This window comes from Dermacentor andersoni, chromosome 9 (genome assembly GCF_023375885.2).
Source record: "Dermacentor andersoni chromosome 9, qqDerAnde1_hic_scaffold, whole genome shotgun sequence".
Taxonomy (NCBI): Eukaryota; Metazoa; Arthropoda; class Arachnida; order Ixodida; family Ixodidae; genus Dermacentor; species Dermacentor andersoni.
In genome coordinates this window covers 4,501,138-4,523,372 of record NC_092822.1, presented here as the reverse complement: position 1 = coordinate 4,523,372, position 22,235 = coordinate 4,501,138, and the positions used below count along the sequence as shown (strand labels likewise).

The 22,235-nt window shown below is 43.2% G+C and overlaps 1 protein-coding gene and 1 non-coding gene across 7 annotated transcripts in view; both read left to right on the top strand.

Moving 5' to 3' along the window:
• LOC126527429 (probable phytanoyl-CoA dioxygenase) overlaps window positions 1-22,235 on the top strand; it is an 83,410-nt gene that overhangs the window by 23,238 nt on the left and 37,937 nt on the right. For 5 of the 6 annotated variants that reach the window (XR_008611599.2, XM_050175267.3, XM_055068423.2 and 2 more), the window contains 6 exons: window positions 1,761-1,924; window positions 4,585-4,747; window positions 9,264-9,345; window positions 12,891-13,072; window positions 13,515-13,670; window positions 18,581-18,715. Coding sequence is in view for 5 of the 6 variants with exons in the window: in XM_050175267.3 (XP_050031224.1) it covers window positions 1,761-1,924; window positions 4,585-4,747; window positions 9,264-9,345; window positions 12,891-13,072; window positions 13,515-13,670; window positions 18,581-18,715 (882 nt within the window). In the remaining variant the exon portion in view is untranslated. Of the gene's footprint in view, window positions 1-1,760; window positions 1,925-4,584; window positions 4,748-9,263; window positions 9,346-12,890; window positions 13,073-13,514; window positions 13,671-18,580; window positions 18,716-19,732; window positions 20,772-22,235 lie in introns of those variants that run through there. The other variant, XM_055068422.2, reaches the window with a different exon arrangement.
• TRNAL-CAA (transfer RNA leucine (anticodon CAA)) lies at window positions 19,276-19,348 on the top strand. The gene has a single exon. It is a non-coding gene; the product is annotated as a tRNA-Leu (tRNA).

Here is a 22,235-nt window from a genome sequence, read left to right as displayed (position 1 = left end):
TTTCTAAATATGCGCAGTGAAACTTGCATTAAAAGTTGTTGCACTTACTTTTTTAACAAACTGCTATTTTCTGCATTGAAGCACAAAAGTAACTGGAAGGCCCATGTATTTTGTTGTGCACTTTGGGCTAGTATCTCGAAACTGGTGTCATCCTGAAGATTTGTTCCAAGTGGGTATGCTTCACGAACTCACCGGCTACAATTTGGAAATTGCAGTATGTGCTGTAAAGCAATTAATTAAAAAGTTAATTGGTGAATCTTTGAAATGAGTCATTATGCTTTTTATTTTCTTGTGCAAGTAATGTCCACTTCCTTGAGTAATCCAGCTTAATGACTACAGTTATGTTATCTGCCGCAGGCAATTAAAAAAAATTCTGCATGGTCTTAAAAAAACCCTGGTAGGAACAAGCAAGTATAAGACAGGAAACACCCTGCATGATCAGCATGACCAGATGCAAAAGACTGCCATCTCGGATGGCTCTCATATTCGTGCTCATGACCTTGGCAGTGTAAAAACCTGGGCTAATGTTGGGAGCATTTAATGTTTCAATCAATCTCAGTCACACAGTGGTGTCTGGATGTAAAAGGATATGCCAGCTTGCAAACAATCTTTTACACCCCCATGCATCTGAGAGAGACATTATTTTATTGTCTGCATTACAGACACTCTTCATGGTACAACAGTGGTTTTAGTTCTGCCTTGAGGTTAGCTGGTGCCATCCGGCTTTCAGATTTCAGACAAGATGGTTTACCATAGTTTTCGAGATCAGATTGTGTGTAGCCTCGTGCCCAGCAGGCTGTGCTCTTTACAAGACTGGGTAAAGGCAGACTGGGTAACACCTCCCCCTTTACACCTTTATGGTGTGGCTGGTGTGGCAAGCATTCAGCAGTGCAAGGCAGTGCTAATTGCCATGCTGTTAAGATATTTAGTTATGCATCTTCCATCTGTGGGTGCAAACCGAATTGTTTTCACAGCAGCAGTTCTGATGCATGTTTCATTGCAAGGAAGGCAGTTGCTGCTTACAGGAGCTTGGTATTTTGATGCAAGCGCATGTCTGAAATCAAACCCCTGCTAGCTGCATGCAGCAGCATTTTGTACGCTTCTTGTCTTTTATTCAGTTCTGCATTGCTTAACGTGTTTCAACTTCTTGCATTTATTTACTTATTCTGTTTCGAATTCATGCGCCTATACCAATCTGCTTGCCTGCCTACATTGCCTAGCTTTATACTGATAGTGCTGCAAAACAGCTGGTGGAATGACTGCTTTATCAAATGTGTACATATGGTAATTTTCTCACTTACTGCAGCTCTCTCTATCTAGAAGCAAGAACAGTATGTCAGTTATTGAAGCCTGCTTTACTAATCTGAGTTACTTGCTTCTTCTGTTTATAGCCCTTATAATTTTCTGACTTGTTATAGCGTACATGGTAGGAAATCTTGTTATATCAGTGGGACAATACATTGAATATTTTTCTCTTGAGATAAGGATATAAAACATTAGGGTAACTTGTTAGGTTCTGTTTGTTTTTCTTTGTTTGGCAACCAAGGGTAAAAGTAAGTTTTGCAGTTTAATGAACGTCTTAACTATTTATTTTTGTACTATGCATTGGACAGACTAATCGGCACATATAACACGCCTGCTGGTTCAAGTACCCTTCCCTGAATCTAGAGGGTAAAGTTTTTTATTGGTCTTTTCTTCATTTTCACCAGTGAAGGGAGTTCATTGACTACTTTTTTGTGCTGACTCATCTGTCCATGCAGCTGGAAGAAGTCAACAAGAAGATTGCCGCAGCACAGTCAAAAGGAGGCTTCCGCTTCACCCTCGACAGCTGTCGACTGTCGGATGAGCAGCGGCGCTTTTATGAGGACAATGGCTTCATCATTATGCGCAATTTGGTTTCTTCACAAGACCTTGAAGCCTACAAGTATGCCAATCAGCCTCAGTTTGAGTAGATTTTTTTTGACACCAACACTAACTAAACATAAGGGTTCAACAGCACTGGTCGAAATGAATAACAGGACAACCACTGGCGGATTCCTTTATTTGTTCTGCTCCTACAGCTGCATGTTCAGGCAGCGTGACCCACAAAAAAATGTGCTGCATGGCAGTGGTGTGCAATATACTTCAGTGCAATCAATTAATTTTTGTTTCTTCTTGCGCACTTGCTTGTCAGCTGGCATTTAGATATGTCATCTTGCATACTGTACCAAGCTTGTCTGACACCAAAAGGACAGCCTGTCATTTGAACACAAGGCAGCGTTTTGTTTAGTTGTGTAGTAGCTTACGTACAGGAGGTACCATAGCCATTTGTTCCTTTTTTGTTCAGGAACTGCATCATGATTTTCTTTTTAAGATGAAGCTTTAGCTCAGAGCCAACACCGATTTCCTCATTTAAATGCATGTAAAACACAGAAGTTATTTTCATAGACACCTGCTGGACTTATGTGAATGAAATGTGTTGCCTTTGAGAAAGTTAAATTCTAGAGTTTCTATAAATTGATTTGATTTTGATTTAGGGCCTTGAACTTTTCACAAATATTTCCACAAGCTGGTAAGTTTAAAAAAAATTGAAGCACAAAGTTTACAAATCCGTAACTCTGCATTAAAAACAGATATTGCAGTTCTGTAAACTGCATTTGTTAAAGCATCTGAAGTGGACAAATTTGACATTTGTGAATTCACAACTTATGTGAAATCGCTACAATGTTCACGAGGGTTTTGCAGAAGTGCTACTCGCAAATTATTGCCATATTTGAGAGCATTGCACTATAATACAGCAAGTTTGTTTAGTGAGAATCTTAAACTTGATAGTTGTTTTTCGCAATTTCACCATATTCAATAAAATTTGCATAAGGTTGACGGCCTAAATAATAAATCTGCTTCCTAGAGTCAGTAGACTATAAGTTTTTTATTTTAAATGCAGCAAACGTTATTAAAATCGTTGCAGTGGTTAACGAGGTGCCTCTATCCCTCGTGCATTAAGGGAGAAGCCCCCCACCAGCGTAAAGCTTCCTCTCAGTTGGGCCCAATTCCGATGCCTCCTGTTCAGGTACTTGTGAAACGCAGAAACACTTTTTTGAGATAACCACTTGGCCGATGTTAATGGAGAATTTTGGTTTAAGGCCTGTATTTCTTAAAAGCAATTTTCTGAAATTGGTAGATTCAAGAAATATAGAAGCATGAAGTTTACAAATTTGTAGCTGTGCACCAAGAACAGATATTGCAGTTCTGTAAACTGCATCTGTTAGAAGAGTATCTAAAGTGAACAAATATGAACTTTTATCTTATGTGAATTCGTCATATTGCTTACAAGGGTTCTGCAAAAGTCCTACTTTCATATTGGTGGTCTATTTAAGAGCCATGTATAATGCATTAATTTTGTCCACTTCAGATGTACTGTTAGGTGCAATTTACAAAATTGTAATATAATTTTTCATTTCTGAGTTAGAGAGTTGTAAATGTGATAGTTTCGTTTTCTGAAAATTTGCAATTTTCGAAAATATTTATTAAAAATGTTCACTGCCTAAATAAATGATTCCCTACCAACAGCCACTAGATTTTAACATTTTCTTTTGAATGCAGCAAACTTCAAATTTGGTGCAGTGATTGCCGAGAAAAAAATTTCTCCTTTCCCATGTAGTATTTAGATAGGAGCCCCCGAGCTAAAGCTTCCTCTATAGGAGCACCCTCCTCGGCTACGGTAATCAACACGTTTATTACATTACCAACACTGTATTCCACTAAGACTTGTAAAAAGTGTATTGAAAAAAAAAAAAAAGGCCTGCATGCATGCTTGACAAGGGTTGCTAAGCACGAGGTCGTGGGATCAACTCCCGGCCACGGCGGCCGCATTTCGATGGGGATGAAATGCGAAAACACCCGTGTACTTAGATTTAGGTGCACGTTAAAGAACCCCAGGTGGTCGAAATTTCCGGAGTCCTCCACTACAGCGTGCCGCATGATCAGAAAGTGGTTTTGGCTCGTAAAACCCCATAATTTCATTTTTTTATGCTTGACAAGCTTAGAATATGAAGAGTGATTAAGGAAAAAAAAAAAAAATGTTCGGTCCCCTCAGGCTTGTAATTTGCAACAAGCATGGTGGTCACCAACATAAGTCATACTATACTTTTCCTTCAAACATAGAGGACATCATTAAGGCTGATTTGCCATCACAAATATGCTAAATGGCAGTTTATTTATCTTTTACAACAATTTTATATCTACATGGATATACTCCTACGGTTATAATCCTACTCATATCAACAATGCATTTCCATTGAAATCATTGATAAATTGAAATAGTTTTGAACATTAAATATTTAGCCACTGAATTGTAGTGCTGCCATGCAATGAATTACCAATTTGAATTTTAAAGCATAAGGTAAAAAGTTACAAACATGTTTCGACAAAGACCGTGGCATAATTATTCGCTTGCCGTCATATCTCTGTGGCGCCTGAATAGCTTCAACGTAGCATGGCCCTGTGGTAGCTTCTGTATGAAAATGCTGGGGCCGCTGTGCAACATCAGTGCATAGCAGGTGTTAACCACTGAACCTGGCTGCCGGTCTGTCTGGGTGCACCTAGGAAGCGGTTCCAGGACATTGCTGATGGCAATTTGAAGGTACCAGGCCTGGTGGTCATGAAGGACATCTCCAAGGTGGATGCAGATCACAGTGAGCATGTTGTCAACAAGTTGCAAGAACTGTACATGGACGATGTGCTGTTCAGCTATTGCACTATGCCACAGGTAGGTGCAAAGATCAATGTGCTTTATTAACTCCTGTGCATTTTCCTGAAGCCTGATGATGGATCAATTATAAATACAGTTACCATGTGTAGTGACGTACTGAAAGTAGTGAGCAAGTGAAATGCTATTGACTGAGTAGTTATTGTAGAACTTCATGCAATGGTCAACCAGCCTGCAAAATTTTGCATAACTGCACAAGCAGAGTATGTGATGGAAAATGCAAAAAAAAAAAAGCTAGCTCTGTGCAAAGGTTGTTTCTCAACTTCAGTTTTGTTTATTGACGTACTTGAGAATTATATGAAAGCATTTCACCACCAACCATCACCCTTTTTTAATGTTAATTACACAATGAAATCAAAAAGCAATAAATCTGAAAAATGATGAATGACATGCATGGGACAACAGACAAATGTAAATGGGAGATAGACTTCAGAAGGCCATATTTGATCACTAATGAAGGTAGAAGTAAAAACTGCGGCGGAACTCACCTCCCGACGACTGTCGACGGTAAATCATTGGATCAATATAGTCACACGACGTATTGTCACCACCGAAATGAGTTATGTATGAGGTGTGTGCTTTCGTGCTTCCCTAACAACACTCTGCATCATCTAGCACGGCCGCCACAAAGCCTGCGCATGGCATCCCAACGAACGCTGAGAAATGCGTCACGAGGCAACTGGGCTCCTCCCTCGCGCTTCTCTCTGGACGTGCCGCACCAACTAGTGGAGCTGCCGAGAAGTCCGTATGTGGCCTTTGAGACGAGAAGTGCCTGCGAGCGCCGAGAATTGTTCCCACGGTTGCTGCACACTCAGTGGCACATACTCAGCGGTGCAAGTTCGCGAGACGTTCATTGAAGAGCGGCACATACCCAGTGCATTGATGGCACAGCTTGCATTGGCGTGAAAGGCGTTCATTGAAAAACGGCATCTACCCTGTGTGTCTGTGGCACAACCTGCTAATGCGTTGGGTTGCTGTCCTTGAGGAACTTTTGTAATGAGAATTTTGTTTTGTTCAGCATCGGAGAAATTTAACGTATCTTTTTCGTCATTGTAGAGCAGCCCATTTCACGTGGCACGTACCTAGTTGCCCAAGTTGGCATCGAAGAGACTCATTGAAGATCGGCACAGACTGAGTGGTGCAGTGCTTGAAGTCGACATCAAAGAGTCTCTTTGAACAACGGCACCTATCCAGTCTCACATCTAGAGTTACCCGCGTTGGTGTGAAAAAGAGTTCGTTGAAGAGTGGCATGTACGTACACATACTCGGTGACCCAAGTCGGTCATATGGCTGGTTCCAAAATCTCGTGTGGCCCTCAGCACAGCAGCCTGATGTGCTAGTCATTTGACCACCCACTGACCCAGGTAAGCAGGAAAATGGTTAGATAGACATACATGAATACATACACAGTTCCCAGAAAGTGCGTGTAGTACCCAAAAAATACTAACGCATTAATGATATTCCAAGTGATGCTAGTATTAGTATTTTAAAAACTGTAGTTTGTTGCTGTGTTCCTGTTTCTGTGAACAAAACATCACTTTCTCGTGTGCAGTTTTTCACGTGCCAATTGCCAATCTCTTGCAATATTTATTATGCAACAGATTATCCCGTTCCTTGATTACTGTACACCGCATTTAGAAGGAATAAACGTGCCTATATAAGATGCTTTTTCCAATTTAAAGTTCCGACTGCTTGTATTTTAGATGGCCTTTGTGAAAGGTACTCATTGTTTGTTCATAACTTTGCATTAGACATATTTAAAACATCCTATGCACATGAAAGTGTGCACACACAAAATTTCATGGTAATAAGACAACATTTAGGTAGATAAAGAGAAAGTGTCCAAAATGTCAAAGCCAGCCTGAACTGTGACTTGAGAAAAAGGTGCTGCGACACAGTACATTGAGATGAAAATCAAACATTTTTACTACTTATTGTCAGAGTGTGAAACAAGGGGGAACAGTAGAGCTGGTTTCCTGCTCAGCTGAATTGCAGTGGCTCCCATTGCACGCATTTTTCACGACAGACAGTCAGACATGACTGAATTTGCAGTTTACCAAACCTCCGTGATTATGTATCGTCAGTCTTTTTGCTGTGCATAATTTTTCCCATCAATATTTTCTGATATGGTTTCTAGCCTAAGTATACATGAAAACTTAAACATGCAGTGCATGGAATCGGGTAGCTAGTGGTTTGTTGAATAGCATAGTGAATACTGACAGAAGGAAACACTGCTCGGTGGTGCCCGAGCCCAGGGTGGAATGGCGAGGTCAGGAAGCGTGTGGGTATAGAATACAGGTGCATTTCCCAGGATAGGCATAAGTGGAGAGAATTAGATGAACCGTTTGTCACAGCCCAGGATTTTCTGTATTGTGATGACAATGATGCAGTTGTGCAGAGATTCACAAACATTCCTTGGCCCCAGAGTAGGTGCATCAGCTTTCACAACTTGCTGAAGCACTCTGTACTTGCCTCCCAGCTTGTGCATGCAGTGGAGTGTGCTGATGCACAGCCACTCAATGACAGTCTGCACTCTATCAGTCGAATGGTTGCACAGGGTCTGTCATGGCACGTACTGTGTGGATTACATTGATCCATTTCATTGCAGCGCCAAAGCACAGTATGTTTTCGGCATAGGTGCCGCATTTCAGCAAAGTTGCTTTTGAACTTTCTCTGTCTCTTTCCTCTGAGGGTGGTGCCATACAGCAGTGGGACTGTAAAACACTTGCTGCTGTCCACCCGCAAACAAACCAGGGGCTCACTGGGTTAGTTTGTTTGGGCAGGAACCCACGTCCCTGCTCTCCTGGTGGCTCGAGCTCACTGGGGGCACAGGGAATAGCTCTTTGACAGCAAAACAGTGTGTACTGAGTTCCGATTCTCCTGGGCAGCCCTTTTGCTGACCTGCCCCAGCAAGGGTCCTCGACCCGAGGCAGGTGCACGCCTATTCGCTGCTGCTGTTCTCAAGGAGGCTACGCCAAAGAGACGCGGCTCACTTTATGTGCACAGTCTTGCTACACCGAGTTGATCTCGGAGGCTATATTTTTTTAGGTTTGTAGCGCAACTCAGAGCGAGCAAAAAAAGGAAGGTGGAAGGGGTAATGAAAAGGAATGGAGAACAGGGTTCCCTGTTCCCTACCCCGTTCTTCATTTTTCTTCATTACCCCTTCCACCTTCCCTTTTGCTCGTTCTGAGCTGTGCTACAAGCCTAAAAAAGTTGTGACAGACCAACTCGCTCAAACTGCCACGCTCGGAGGCTATACCGAGCTGAGGGAACATTGCCCTGGTAGCACAGCTGTTGGTAGCCATCCTCCTGTATAGTAGTGTATAAAGTGTTCTTTGATACTGCTGTGTCACGTTTGGTTTGCAGGGGCTTCAGCTCCTGCGCACCATGCTGATAGTGTATAACAGTTAGTCAACACCAACATAGTAGTTCAATAAGTGCCTTCTTTGTACTCTGGGCCTTCTTTTTGCGAAGCTCTGTCTCACTCGCTGTAGAGACTGAATGAGCACCTGCTTCTGGCACACTCAACATATGCAGTTGAGCTGATCGTAACCCTTAGGGTTTGGATCCTCAGGCCCACGCGGTTGTTTAGGTGGTTCGCGCTGGAGCACTGCAAGATGGGGACCGCAGTAAAAGTGACAGCAGCATGTGTATTGGTGCGAAGTCTGAATCTGCTTTCACTTAAGAGTGCATCACCCTCTGATAGCTCCAGTGGTTATCTCTGATTATGCAACGGCTGCAGTTGTCCTCCTGCAGGTTTGTGTATGGACAGGGTAAATCAGCAACTGCAATGCTGCATCATGTGTGTAGCAAGCATGGGAAAAGGGGCTACAAGCATGCATATTGTGCGTGCTCGGGAAACATAATATGGCTGCTTGCAGAACTCTCTATGTTCCCATGCAATCAGTTTGGCATGGTGTAGTCAGTCGGTATAAAAATGTTGCCATGAAGGTTTGTGCCTACTCACGTGGAATCCGTATCCTTGCCTCTTAGAAATCATGTCGTTATGTTGCCACTTGTATACCCTGCTTCTCTTTCATTGTACAACATTAATTATTCTCACACGTATTTCATACTGCTTATACATTCTTGTTCTTCCCTACTATTTTCTTTTTTTTCATTTCTTTGCTTTTTCTCTCTGCCATTCTTTATCTTTCATCTCCCCTTACCCCTCCCCCAGTGCAGGGTAGCAAACCAGAATCTTATGCAGTTAATCTCCCTGCCTTTCCCATCCTCTTTATCTTTCTCTCTATTACTCTGTATTGCATGCATGGCACACCTTACACACACACACACATAGAGCATGGTTATATGGCTCCTTCGTAAAAAAATTCATTTAGGCTTTGTGCAGGCTCTATCTACACAAATGGCTCTGGTTGGTGAGAATTAATTTGTCTATATACTAGCATTGTGGGTTATGATTGAATGATTGAGAGTTAATTTAGTTGTATCACTTTACAATATTGCTACTCCTGATTGCTCTGTAGCATGGACACCTTGAATGTGTTTTTTGCAGATCCTGGACTATGCAAGCTCATTCTGTGGGCCCAATTTGACTGCAGTTCATACAATGCTCATCAACAAGCCACCAGACACGGGTATGCTCTTCAAGCCATGACCATTTGCTGTGCTATCCAACAGTGACCTAGGTTGAAATGAATCTAGCATGGACATAAGCGCCAGGTGTTGTGGCCAAGCCACTGGCTTGTTTGTGCTCAGTAGTGTCATTTTTGTTTTTCGCGACGCACTTTACTGGCTCCTTGTTGGAGGTCAGCTAGGTGTACACACGGCTGTGGTGCAACATGGCCTGTGTTTGAGCCCTGGAGCAGCTGTATGACCAGAGCATGAGTGAGCATGCGCAGGTGGCATCCTCACTAAGAACAGCCAGCAAATACAACCCACGCACAACTTCCAAGGAGTGTGAGAGGTCACTTATACCGCTTCATTGCCTTTGATGTGTCAGTTGCTCAGCTTGGCATACAGCTGAGAAGGTCTTTTTCTATGCAGCAAAAACTTTTGTTTCAGTTGGCTCTTAGACTCCACGCACCTCAAGATGACACCACTGAGCACAAACAAGCCAGTGGCTTGGCCACCACACTTGGCGCTTATGTCCATGATGGATTCACTTCAACCTCCAAAAAAAAAAAAAAATTATGGATTGATGGTTAAAAATCTATGCAAAGAATGCTGTCTATTTATGTGAAGTGTACGCAGGGCAACTTTTATTTTATAGTCATTGATAATTATGTTTCAAAGGAAAATAATCACGACTCCGATGCAGGTTGTATTGCTCATTGATATCAATCATGTTGTTGCATGCCCCTTCACCTCACGAAAATGGCTGTGGAACTTCCCTTAACAGCTTCACAGTCACTGTAAAACCTTGTTTTAAATAGTGCAGATACATTTGTAATACAAATGGATGTATTGCAAAAAGAAAGATGAAAATATGCATTCTTGTACCAGAAACGAAAAAAAAGAAAAGCCTGTCACTATTTCATGGAAATAGTGCAAAACCCAGAATATTGAAAACTGGCACCCGCCTAGGCACCTGGGTTCAACATTGATGATAGCACATGGGCACAGTTTCTGAGATCTGCATCATACAGTGTAACCGATTTATAACGAATTCGATAGTTCCGCGAGAAGTGGTCGTTATATCTGTAGTTCACTATATATGTACTCACCCTTAAAGATGCTAAAATGTTAACTGCACCAAAGCTGGTGTCAGGAGTTCAGCAGCATCTTGATCCGAAAACCAGATTTTCAGTGTCATTTCAGTGTCAATGATCGCTGGGCACCTCAGATTCTCCCGGACGCTATCGAGGATACAGGAAAAGTATTAATGGCCACGCCTGACCACCAATGTCGCCCGTTACGTCAAGACATGCCGAGACTGTCAGCAATGCAAGATACCACCGACAGGGCTAGTGGGATTACTACAGCAGATCGAGTCTCCTTGCCAACAATTTCATCAGAGCGAGATAAACTTGTTGGGACTCTTTCTGACGACAACATCCGAAAATAAGTGGATCGTCGAAGCGACAGACTACCTCACCCACTTCGCTGAAATGATAGCTCTGCCGAAAGGTAGTGCAGCTGAAGTGGCGAAATTCTTTGTCGAAAACATCCTGCTGCGACATGGCGCCCCAGGAATCCTCATCACTGACAGAGGAACGGCCTTTACAGTGGAGCTCACCCACGGCATTCTGCAATACAGCCAGACAAGCCACAGGAGGACAACTGCCTACCACCCGCAGACGAATGGTCTTACGGAGCACCTGAATAAGACCCTCGCCGACATGCTAGCAATGTACGTCGACGTCGAGCACACGACCTGGGATGCTGTGCTCCTGTAGATAACCTTGGCTTACAACACGGCAATGCAAGAAACAACACAGATCATGCCATTCAAGCTGGTTTGCAGCAGGAACCCAACGACTCTGGAGGCCATGCTGCTGCACAACACCGACGAAGAGAATCATGACGTCGCCACCTATCCAGCGCGCCGACAAAGTGCGACAGCTCACCCACCTGCGGATCAAGAACCAGCAGAGGACTGACAGATGACATTACAACCTTCGACGACGCTATATCGAATACCAGCCCGGCAACCGTGTTTGGGTTTGGACCCCAATACACTTACAAGGACTTAACAGAAGCTTTTACGCCGGCATTTTGCACTGTACAAGATCATCCGACGCATTGGTGCACTTGACTATGAGGTCATGCCAGACAGCATTTCGCTATCACAGCGGCACCGCTCACGACCTGGAATAGTCCATGTTGTGTGACTTAAGCCGTTCTACCAGCGTAAAAGAACATTGAGATTTTGCTTAGCTGAACTTTGGACTCTTCTTTTGGGCTGTATTACTTCGGACTTTGTTTTTTATTTTTTATTTTTCTACTGTTTAATAAGTGTCCTTTTGTTTTTTCGCTCTCCTGTTATGTTTGTAGCATCAGGACGATGCTTTTTGAGAGAGGAGCATTGACACTTGTACTTATTTATTTTTTTCGGGTGACTGTGTTTCACCACCTAACAAATGTTATCACTCGGCTCAGGACACGCCCGCATGTATTGGAATTTTCTCAAATATTATCCATGGTTCTTGCTGCTGCCTGTTGTCACCAAAGCTTGTGTAATTTGATTGCATGTGCGACGCGAATTGTGCAGACTTTCTGGAAGACACGTGGGCACCAGTGATTACTCTGAAACTTTCGATGACTCGTGTATAAAAGCCGATGCACTTGACCGGCAGACCAGATTTCGCCGATCGCCGACCGTGTTCGCCGCTATCGCTGTGCTTTGAGTGTAACTTGCTTTTGTGGGCACAAGTTCACCCAATAAAAGTCAGTTTTGTCATTTACAGATCTGCCGCTGTATTATTCTCTGTCACTACTACGTGACAATATTTTATACTTATTTTAGCCAAAGTGAAATTTTATTGAATTTGGCCTTTTATGCTGCCTTTGAGGTGCAACGACCGTTTTGCTGAGAATGAATTTTTTCTCGCGGTGACAACCTAACACAGTGCAACGTTTGGCCATTACAATGACAGGCATCAGCATCATTCCAGTGGAGCAAAATCAAAGTCCAGCATTGCCATGAATTATGTGTACCTTTGATTTAACCTGGGCAAAACAGGCAAGTGGTGTGTCCAAATGTGGCATAAAGCTGCATGCACCACAGCTTGCACTTCATCTCATGTAGTCATTTGCACCATTGAGCATTGTGTAAATGAGGAGATAGCAGTAGCTGCACTGTCATAATTGTTTGACGCACATGTGTACATACGTGGTCTTGCATCTTAAGTCATCTTCCTGACATGTTTACAACCATTATCCCATTGTGTGACTCGTACTATGCATGCTGTACTTGAGAGCTTTGGCCTGTGACATGTGGTGCTAAGCTGTGAGGCCTCCTCACTGTGGCTGCAGCTCACACCAAAGCATTGTGCACATGTAGAAAAAAATCAAGACAGACATGATTAATGTGAAAATGTGCAGTAATGAGCACAAAACTTGCGGCACTCGAGATGCCCTATGTCACATCTTGCTTTGACTCAGCTTGTCACAAAGCAGCAAGTCACTCCCGATGTCACTCTTGTTTGGCAGTGTAAAGTGCACAGACCTTCTGTCACAGGGGCTCTGACATCGCGTCACCCGCTGCACCAGGACCTGTACTACTTCCCGTTTAGGCCAGCAGACCGCATCGTGTGTGCGTGGACGGCCTTGGAGAAAGTGACACGTGAGAACGGTTGTCTCGTGGCCATCCCTGGATCACATCACGGAGAGCTGCTGGAGCACGGCTACCCGGAGTGGGAGGTTTGTTTCACAACAAGGGTTCAGTGTGCCCTTTTTCCTGTGTTGTGCACTTTTACAACTATGATAATTTATAGTACGGCTTGCAGCATTACACTGCTTGTGTGTGTGTGCGTGCGTGCTCACAGTAGAGACATGGTTGTTATTTTGAGCACAGAAGTGTTTTAGCCCTTTGAAACATAGATCAAAGGGTGGTAAACGAAACTTATGTAAATGAGAAAAGTACAGAAAAGAATTAAAGAGAACGAAGATTAGAAATGTGAATGCTCTAGCCCTTTCTAGCAGTTGTCCTCAATACAATATTTAAAAAAAAAAGATGAACTTTGACTGTCATGCTGAAAAAGAAGCACTGTAAAATGGTAGAGGGTGAAACCATGTGTCGAATCTGCCTAGTAAATTAGCAGCATTGAGAGTAATACACATGAATTTCTCGCACTGCTCCAAGGGTGGCGTGAACAAGATGTACCACGGAGTCAAGGGCCTGGCAGACAGTGTGTTCGACAAGCGTGTCCACTTGGAAATGGAAGCCGGTGACACTGTGTTCTTTCATCCGGTTCTCATCCATGGGTCAGGCGCTAATAGGACCAAGGGCTTTCGCAAGGTGTGCAGCCATTTATTCCTGAACTTATTAGCTTCTCATGTCAGATGTCAGATAACTGACATTCATAATTTTATGGCAGTGTGAAAAAAAATGACATTGGGAGGAATTGCATGAGCTCTAACTCCAATTGTGCATTTATTGAGATAATTACACAAACGGGCATGCTGGTAACCTGTCACTCTCACTAGACCATTACACGTACACAAGGGACAAATGAAGGCAAAGCAACACGTGTTGAGCTTTACATCAAATACTTTATTATATTGTAATGCACATAATATGCGAAACAGCATGCCTTGCACGTGCCATAGGTCAGTTGCCTCAGGAAAGCATCACTAATGGCATCCTCGACTGGTCGCCTCCATCCCCCGCAGCAGAGTCGGGCAGATCGGGTGTCCCCCGAACTCGGAGGTAGAGGACAAGTGCACAGGCTGAACGTGTGACTCGCTCTCGGAGGAGAAAATGGCAAATGCAAAACTATGTGGCTGCTGCCAACGTCCGATGTTTCGCCTATCCAAAGCTCCCAGCGCTGTCGGGTAAAACTGGCGGACTTCAAACCGGTGGGACGAGCATTTGTCAAGACGCTAGCATGCAGTGGCCTAAGTTGCCTAGGTTACGGTGGACCATCGCCAACAGCAGTGACGCTGTGGTGTGATGACATTGCAGAAAACTCTTCAGTCCCGACGACTGCTCTGATGACGGGGCTCAGAGTGCCTCAGAGCGCTTGAAGATAGAGGAGAGCGATTGAGAAGAACCAGCCGAACGCGCACCCTCTTTCAACCAGCCGAAGACAATGGCGCTCGCGAGAGCTCTCAGAAACGACCAGCCGAAGATGCCATAAAAGTGAAAAGACCACGTTGAGTGATCAGAAGATGAAGAAGATATGAAAGCTGAATGTGCACATTCCAGTGCTGCTTGTGTACTATTGTGCTGGGCACAGCTCAAATACTAACAGAATTCTTTTTTTGGACAGTTCTATTGATTGTGGACTAATGAATATATCAATGCAATATTTGTGATATCTACTTTTGTTTCAGCATTGGGATTGCAAGCTCAGTGCATCAATCTTTATCAAACTTTTCTATTGTTCTTCAGTTATTGCATACAATTCAGGTGCTTTAAAGAAATTGCTCTCGAAATTTGCTATTACTCTAGTTTGTTTTCCTGGAAAGAAAAATAATTAAAAGTAGTTCAGTGTATGCGTAATGTGAGAATTTCTGTGTTACATGAGCATTTGAATCATCATCAGCCTATTTTATGTCCATTGCAGGATGAAGGCCTCTCCCTGCGATTTCCAATTACCCCTGTCCTGCACCAACTGATTCCAACTAGCGCCTGCCAATTTAACTTCATCCTCCCACCTAGTCTTTTGTCATCCTCGACTGTGCTTCCTTTCTCTTGGCACCCATTCTGTAACCCTAATGGTCCGCTGATTATTTAACCTACACATTATGTGACCTGCCCAGCTCCATTTATTTCTCTTAATGTCAATTAGAACATCGGCTATCCCCGTTTGCTCTCTGAGCCACACCACTCGCTTCCTATCTTTTAATGTTACGCCTTTTTTAATGTTACGCTCTTTTTTCATGGTCCTTAACTTGTTTTCGAGCTTCTTCTTAAGTCTACAAGTTTCTGCCCCATTTGTTAGCACTGGTAGGATGCATTGATTACCTATACACCTTTCTTTTCAATACACTTTTCTTTTCCAGTCAGGATCTGACTGTGTGCTATGTGCACTTCAACCTATTTTTATTATTCTGTAAATTTCCTTCTCATGATCAGGGTCTCCTGTGAGTAATTGATCTTGGTAAACACACTCCTTCAGTCTCTAGAGGCTGACTGGTAATCCTGAGCTCTTGTTCTCTGGCCTGGCTATTGATCACTGTCTCTCTTCTGCATATTAATCTTCAACCCAACTCTTACTCTCTCTGTTAAGGTTCTCAATCATTTGTTGTAACTAGTCCCCAGTGTTGCTGAACAGGACAATGTCATCTGCTAATCGAAGGCTGCCGAGATATTCGCCGCTGATCCTTACTCCTAAGCCTTCACAGTTTAATAGCTTGAACACTTCTTCCAAGCACGCAGTGAATAGCATTGGAGAGATTGTGTCTCCTTGTATGACCCCTTCTTTGTAGGTATCTTCCTACTTGTGGAGAATTAAGGTAGCTGTGGAATCTCTGTAGATACTTTCCAAGATATTTACGTAAGTGTCCTGTACTCCTTGATTAGGTAATGCCTCTATGACTGCTGATATCTCTACCGAATCAAATGCCTTTCCGTAATCTATGAAAGCCATATATAGAGGCTGATTGTACTCTGTAGATTTCTCAATTACCTGATTGATTACATGGATGTGATCCATTATAGAGTATCCCTTCCTGAAACCTGCCTGTTCCCTTGGTTGACTAAAGTTCAGTGTAGGCCTTATTCTGTTGGAGATTATCTTGGTGAATATTTTATATAATACTGGAAGTAAGCTAATGGGCCTATAATTTTTCAATTCTTTAACATCTCCCTTTCTGTGGATTAGCATAATATTGGCATTCTTCCAGTTTTCTGGGCCCCTTGAAGTCGATAGACAGTTTGTATAAAGGGCCGCCAATTCTTCAAGCATTGCGTCTCCTCCATCTTTGATTAAATTAACTGTTAGTCCATCTTCTGCCGCTTTTAACTTCATCAGGCCCTTCTAACTTCATCGCTAGTTATAGAAGGCGCCTCTGTAATCTGTTGATTACTACTTTGAATGGAGGTATTGTGGCTGCTCTGGGTACTGTACAAATCAGTATAGAATTCTTCCGCTGCTTTTACTATATCTTGGAGATTGATGATGATATTCCTCTACTTATGTTTCAGCGCATACATCTTGGTTTGACCTATGCCAAGTTTCCTCCTCACGTTATAATTTCAAGTATCCCGTATTTTCTCCTTGTTGATCAGTTTTGACAGTTCCACAAATTCTATCTGATCTCTTGAGCTGCACACTTTTATTCTTTGTTGTTTCTTTATTAGGTGTTTGTTACTTGGGGGAGCTTACCTACTGGATGCCTTGGTTCCTTACTTCCCACTTCGATTGCTGTTTCTGAAACCAGCCTAGTTACGAATTCATTCATTACCTTTGTCATCTTCATCTCTCTGTTCTAGGGCTGCATATTCTTTTGCAAGCACCAGCCTGAATTGGTTTGCTTTTACCCTTACGGGGTCTAGGCTGGCCCGTTTCTTCTCAACCATTTTTACTCTTTCTTCAAATTGAGGTGAATCCTAGCCCTCGCTAACGTATGACCACTGCACTTTATACTACCTAACACTTCTAAATCCTGCAATATGCTGGGATTGGCAGAAAGTATGAAATCAATATCATTTCTTGTTTCATCATTAGGGCTTTTCCAAGTCCACATTTTGGTCCTATGCTTCCTGAAAAAGGCGTTCATTATTCGTAGCTTATTCCTTTCCACTAATTCTACCAATATCTCACCTCGAGTGTTCCTAGAATCGACGCAATAGTTGTCAATTGCTTGTTCACCAGCCTGCTTTTTCCGCATCTTTGCACTGAAGTCGCCCATTACTACAGTATACCATGTTTGCCCTTTTCTCATTGCTAATTCAACTTCTTCATAAAACTGATCTATTTCATCATCATCATGACTGGAGGTTGGAGCGCAGGCTTGTACTACTTTGAATCTATAACTCTTATTAAGTTTTATTAAGACTACTGCTATCCTCTCATTAATGCTGTAGAATTCGTCAATGTTGCCAGCTATGTCCTTATGGATTCGGAATCCTACTCTGTACTGCTTCTTATCTGGAAGTCCTCTATAGTGGAGGATGTGACCATTTGCCAGCACTGCATAAGCCTCACCAGTTCTAACCTCACTAAGGCCAATGATATCCCAAACAATGCCTGATAGTTCCTCAGAGTCTTGCTAGGCTAGCTTCACGCAAGAGAGTTCGGGTGTTAAACGTTGCCAGGGTCAGTTTCCATTGGCGGCCTATCCAGGTCCAGAGATTCTTAGCACCCTTTGCTGCGTTACAGGTCTGACCACTTCCTTGGTCAGGTGCTCCGCAGCTGCTGAGGACTGAGGGCCATTGGTTGATTGAATGAGTCATTTGAATAGGGAGGGCTGTAAGGTTTGGTGGACGATCTCGCCGCTGCCACCATTTGTAAGATTTGGCAGTCGTAGCTGTAGGACGATCAGAGGAACTTGGGGCGACAGGACTAGGTGAACAGGGTTTATTTACATTATTTACATTTGAACAAGAGATACATTTACACAGTCTAGCGTGACTCCCAAATGGAGCCTGCAAGACGAAGCATGCAGCAAACGAGCACAGAGCTCACGAGTACATTGACGAGCACAGAGCACGACGACGAGCACACTCTAGCCGCTGACAACAGCTGGTTTTATCCACTTCGTGTTCCCTAGATCCCTAGGTGAGGCAAAATGTTCGACGTCAGCGTAAACAAGCTGCCTCTCTGCGGGACGTTTTACCTCTCTGCGGGACGTTTTACAAACACACACACGCTCACACAGGTTTCAGTGCCCCCTCCGCGGGCAGACGACCTTTGCAGCGCAGTCGTCGTGGTGTCCATTGTCCTGCGTCCCCGTAGCCAGGTGGTCACGCCCGAACCCAGTCAGCGCCTCTAAATTCCAGAGCTACTGTAGTCCGCAGTTCTCCAAAGGACGTTCAAGGTTGGTTAGCGCTGTCCTCGCTGGTTCTCTGAAGGGCGCCCCCACCGCAGGTGGATCTAAACATGTGCAGCGGGCTGAAATAACTTGCATGTTGCCGCCCCGGCACGCCATTCCTAACAGGGCCAAAACTCCCTTGTAACGATGAACAAGTGCACAAGCTTTTTTTTTTTCATCTTAGGAGTTACTTCTTGGTCAGCACATGGTGTTTCCGTTGCTTCCCAGGCCATCTCGTGTCACTACGCGGCCTCTGAGTGCGAGTACATAGACGTGGAAGGCTCTGTCCAGGACCCCATTGCCGAAGAAGTGCTCGAGATCTTCCACAAACGCTTCCCACACATTGCTGTGAAAAACTATGCGGTGAGTTATTTTGATGCTGAGTGAATATTTAGCGTGTGCTGATTGCAATCCTAGGTTGCAGCTCAAGTGTGAGGAGAGTGAGCAGTAAGAAACCACCTGTCTAATTGCAGGTACTGTGATTGTGGGCATGTTAGACAAGTGCAGACTTTTGAGCACTAGCAAGGATTTGCCAGAGCCAGCTTGTCGAATGGAATCAGTGTTGACAACCTTTTCTCTTTTTTTTTTTTTTTGTTAACAAGGTTACCAGTTTGTGGCCCAAAGCACTTCCTCTTTAGCAAATTGTTGCCAAGTGATGATATGACTTGCTGAGAATTTTTAAGAAGAAAGGGGCCCGATTTTTATTAGTCATGTCATAAGAAGCCAACAGACACTGACACCAATGACAATATAGGGGAAATTACTTGTGCTTAATAAATGAAATAAAGAAACGATAAATTAATGGAAATTAAAGTGGATGAAAAAACAACTTGCCGCAGGTGGGAACCGAACCCACAACCTTCGCATTTCGTGTGCGATGCTCTACCAATTGAAATAATCAGGAAAGTGGATGGGAAAACAGCACCGCGGTAGCTCAATTGGTAGAGCATCGCACGCAAAATGCGAAGGTTGTGGGTTTGGTTCCCACCTGCGGCGAGTTGTTCTTTCATCGACTTTAATTTCCATTAATTTATCGTTTCTTTATTTCATTTATTAAGCACAAGTAATTTCCCCTATGTTGTCATTGGTGTCAGTGTCTGTTGGCTTCTTATGATATTGCTGAGAATTTTGTCCCTTACAGCGGTAGTAGCTTTTATGGGCTCACTCTCCCAGTCATTTTGACATTTGCCTGTGTCTAGACTTACTATGCATAATATATTGCACTTATGCCGATGCTGCGGCTGAAAAGAATAATGCACCTGGAGACCAATGATTGGCAGGCGCCATGCTCTGCAGCCAGCCCCGAGCTGCAAGAATTGAAACAAAGGCAACGATAAGAATTGAAAGGCAAGGTGGAAACCGTGACTTGTTTATCACCAGGGACTGCCACTTTCCACAAAGGAAGACGATGGTGTCTGGCCAACATCTTGAAAGCAGATTGCCCGTGTACCAGGTGGTATTTGAGGACATAATGACAAATTTGGGAATAGCATCAATATTTCAGACAAGATCCAGTGTTGCTGAGTAGACCATAAATATGATCGCTTTGGTGCAAACAAGGAAGGATGGAAGGGAACAAGAGGAGCACCTTAAACAGGCTCACAAGATTCAGTGTACGCTTTCCAAATATTTTGCAGTGTTTCTTTCACTGCTTCTCTGTTAAGACTGTTAAATAAACATCTTCAGCCTCAACCATTGCCTGAATTTGGCTTCGATAATGTCTATACGCTTGGATCAGATAGTGTGTGATGGTGTTGAGCAGTGCTTTCACAATAGTTGCTTTAGCTAGTTTTTGTCATTTTGTGGCCGTTTGTTAGTCTTACTCTTGGTGATCACATGTAGCAGCGTACAGGTTTAGATATCTGGAACCAGGATTGAGGGTGATGTCCCTGGGTGGTGCAGGCACTGTGAGCAGATCCATGGCTTATGAGTGGCACCTTATGAAATCCTGCACAGGAAGCTTGGATTTTTTTATTCTTGCACCTGAAGTTGATTGTCAGTGGCTGTAATCGGCTTTTCAGGGTTTTCGCTCATCATGACCTCGACCTGCTGAAAAAATTGAACTGTCTGAATGACATCTGACCACTGGCAGCACTCAATTGTCTTCGACACAGATAATTGGCGACAAACTCTTGTCTCGCCCAGAAAACAAACTGTTTCACTACATTCAAGAAGGTGGTGATCTCCAAGTCGCTGTTGTCGGTGCGCACAATGACTAGGGGAATGTACTGCTTTATCTCCACTGTCAGACTGAAAGCTGATAACCTGGAATAAATTTGCTAGGTAGATGACTGAGGGGTTCGTTGGACGATGTGAAGTGCCTAGACAGAACGAGAATGTTAATGCCTATCGCCATAGGCATTCAAAGCCATGTCTTCAAATACCTCGCGCACCCGGTATGTCTTGCAGTGTTTACTTGAACTGATAGCAAAGCAAACAGAGCAAAAAAAAAATAATAATAAATGGGGTTTTACGTGCCAAAACCACTTTCTGATCATGAGGCACGCCGTAGTGGAGGACTCCGGAAATTTCGACCACCTGGGGTTCTTTAATGTGCACCTAAATCTTAAGTACATAGGTGTTTTCGCATTTCGCCCCCATCGAAATGTGGCCGCCATGGCCGGGATTCGATCCCGCAACCTCATGCTCAGCAGCCCAACACCATAGCCACTGAGCAACCACGGCGGGTCAAACAGAGCAAGACTTACTGCATAAAATTTTGTGCCAGCTATTGCGTAACTGCTTTAAATTATGGGTGAAAACTGCACTGTCTTTCCTTTGTGTGTGATTCGATTATTTTTGTTATTCCTAGATGTCTTCCTTATCATTTTTTTAAAATACAGCTTTAAATGACCTCTTGTGGGAGCGAGTCAGCAGTCAAAATATTCAAAGGTGAAATAACTCCCCATCTCCTCTCTCAATTTCCTAAAACAGTATCAGATTTCAGGATCTAGCTTTGCCTAGAAAAACATCTGTGCTCAGCCCTTCAATATGTCATGTCTTTAGAAGCAGTGATAAATATTGGCACACATATTTCTCTTTCGATAAAATGGGGATGAGGCATTGAACTTAGGTTAACCTAAGTCCCTTGAGTCCCTTACCTTAGTCCCTTACCAGGGCCATTTACTGGCTGTTTGTGTAGCATTGAATTCTCAATTTTAATATATAAGTAACTCAGTGAACAATAAAACATGAAAACATTTATTCAGAAACTGCCCATATTCACACAATTTTCCAAAATACACACGAAAGAGTGACTATCACACTCTTGATTCCACAAGTGCTCATCAGACTCAACGCAGTGCTCTTCACATCGCACTTTGGAAGCACACTTATTGGGTTTTTAAATTTTTTTAACACACTTATTTGTTGTTGTTCTTCTTTCTTTTTTCCTTTATTTTAAATACAATTCCACGATCCTGCCAAATTTTCCCTCTTGTCAGTTCTGATTGGTTCACAGGGCAGCCACACCACCTACATTTGGCTCAAGATGGCAGCATTTTGCAGTACTTTACAGAGCAGCATTCCTAGTCAACGAAGACACTAGAGAGGCTGCTGAAGCTCCAAGAAGGCAAAGTTGTCATTAAGGTGACTAAAGAATCCCCAGGTATAGCAGCTTTCTTGCAAAGTTACCAACCTCAGATACAATTCACGTGTGCCCATACTTTATTTTCCTCACCCATGTCTGTTACCATATGAAAACTTCCACGATGTGCAGATTAAACTCGGGTGTACTACCTAATTGTCACTTATGGGTATTTTTTCTCGCAGCTGTGCTTCACGCTGCTTATTAGTGATTGCTGAGAATAGTTAAATGTTTAATTTTCTTTTTTTTCGCGAGCAGGTTCTTTGCTAAAATGGCATCAGCATAGATTCATTGGAA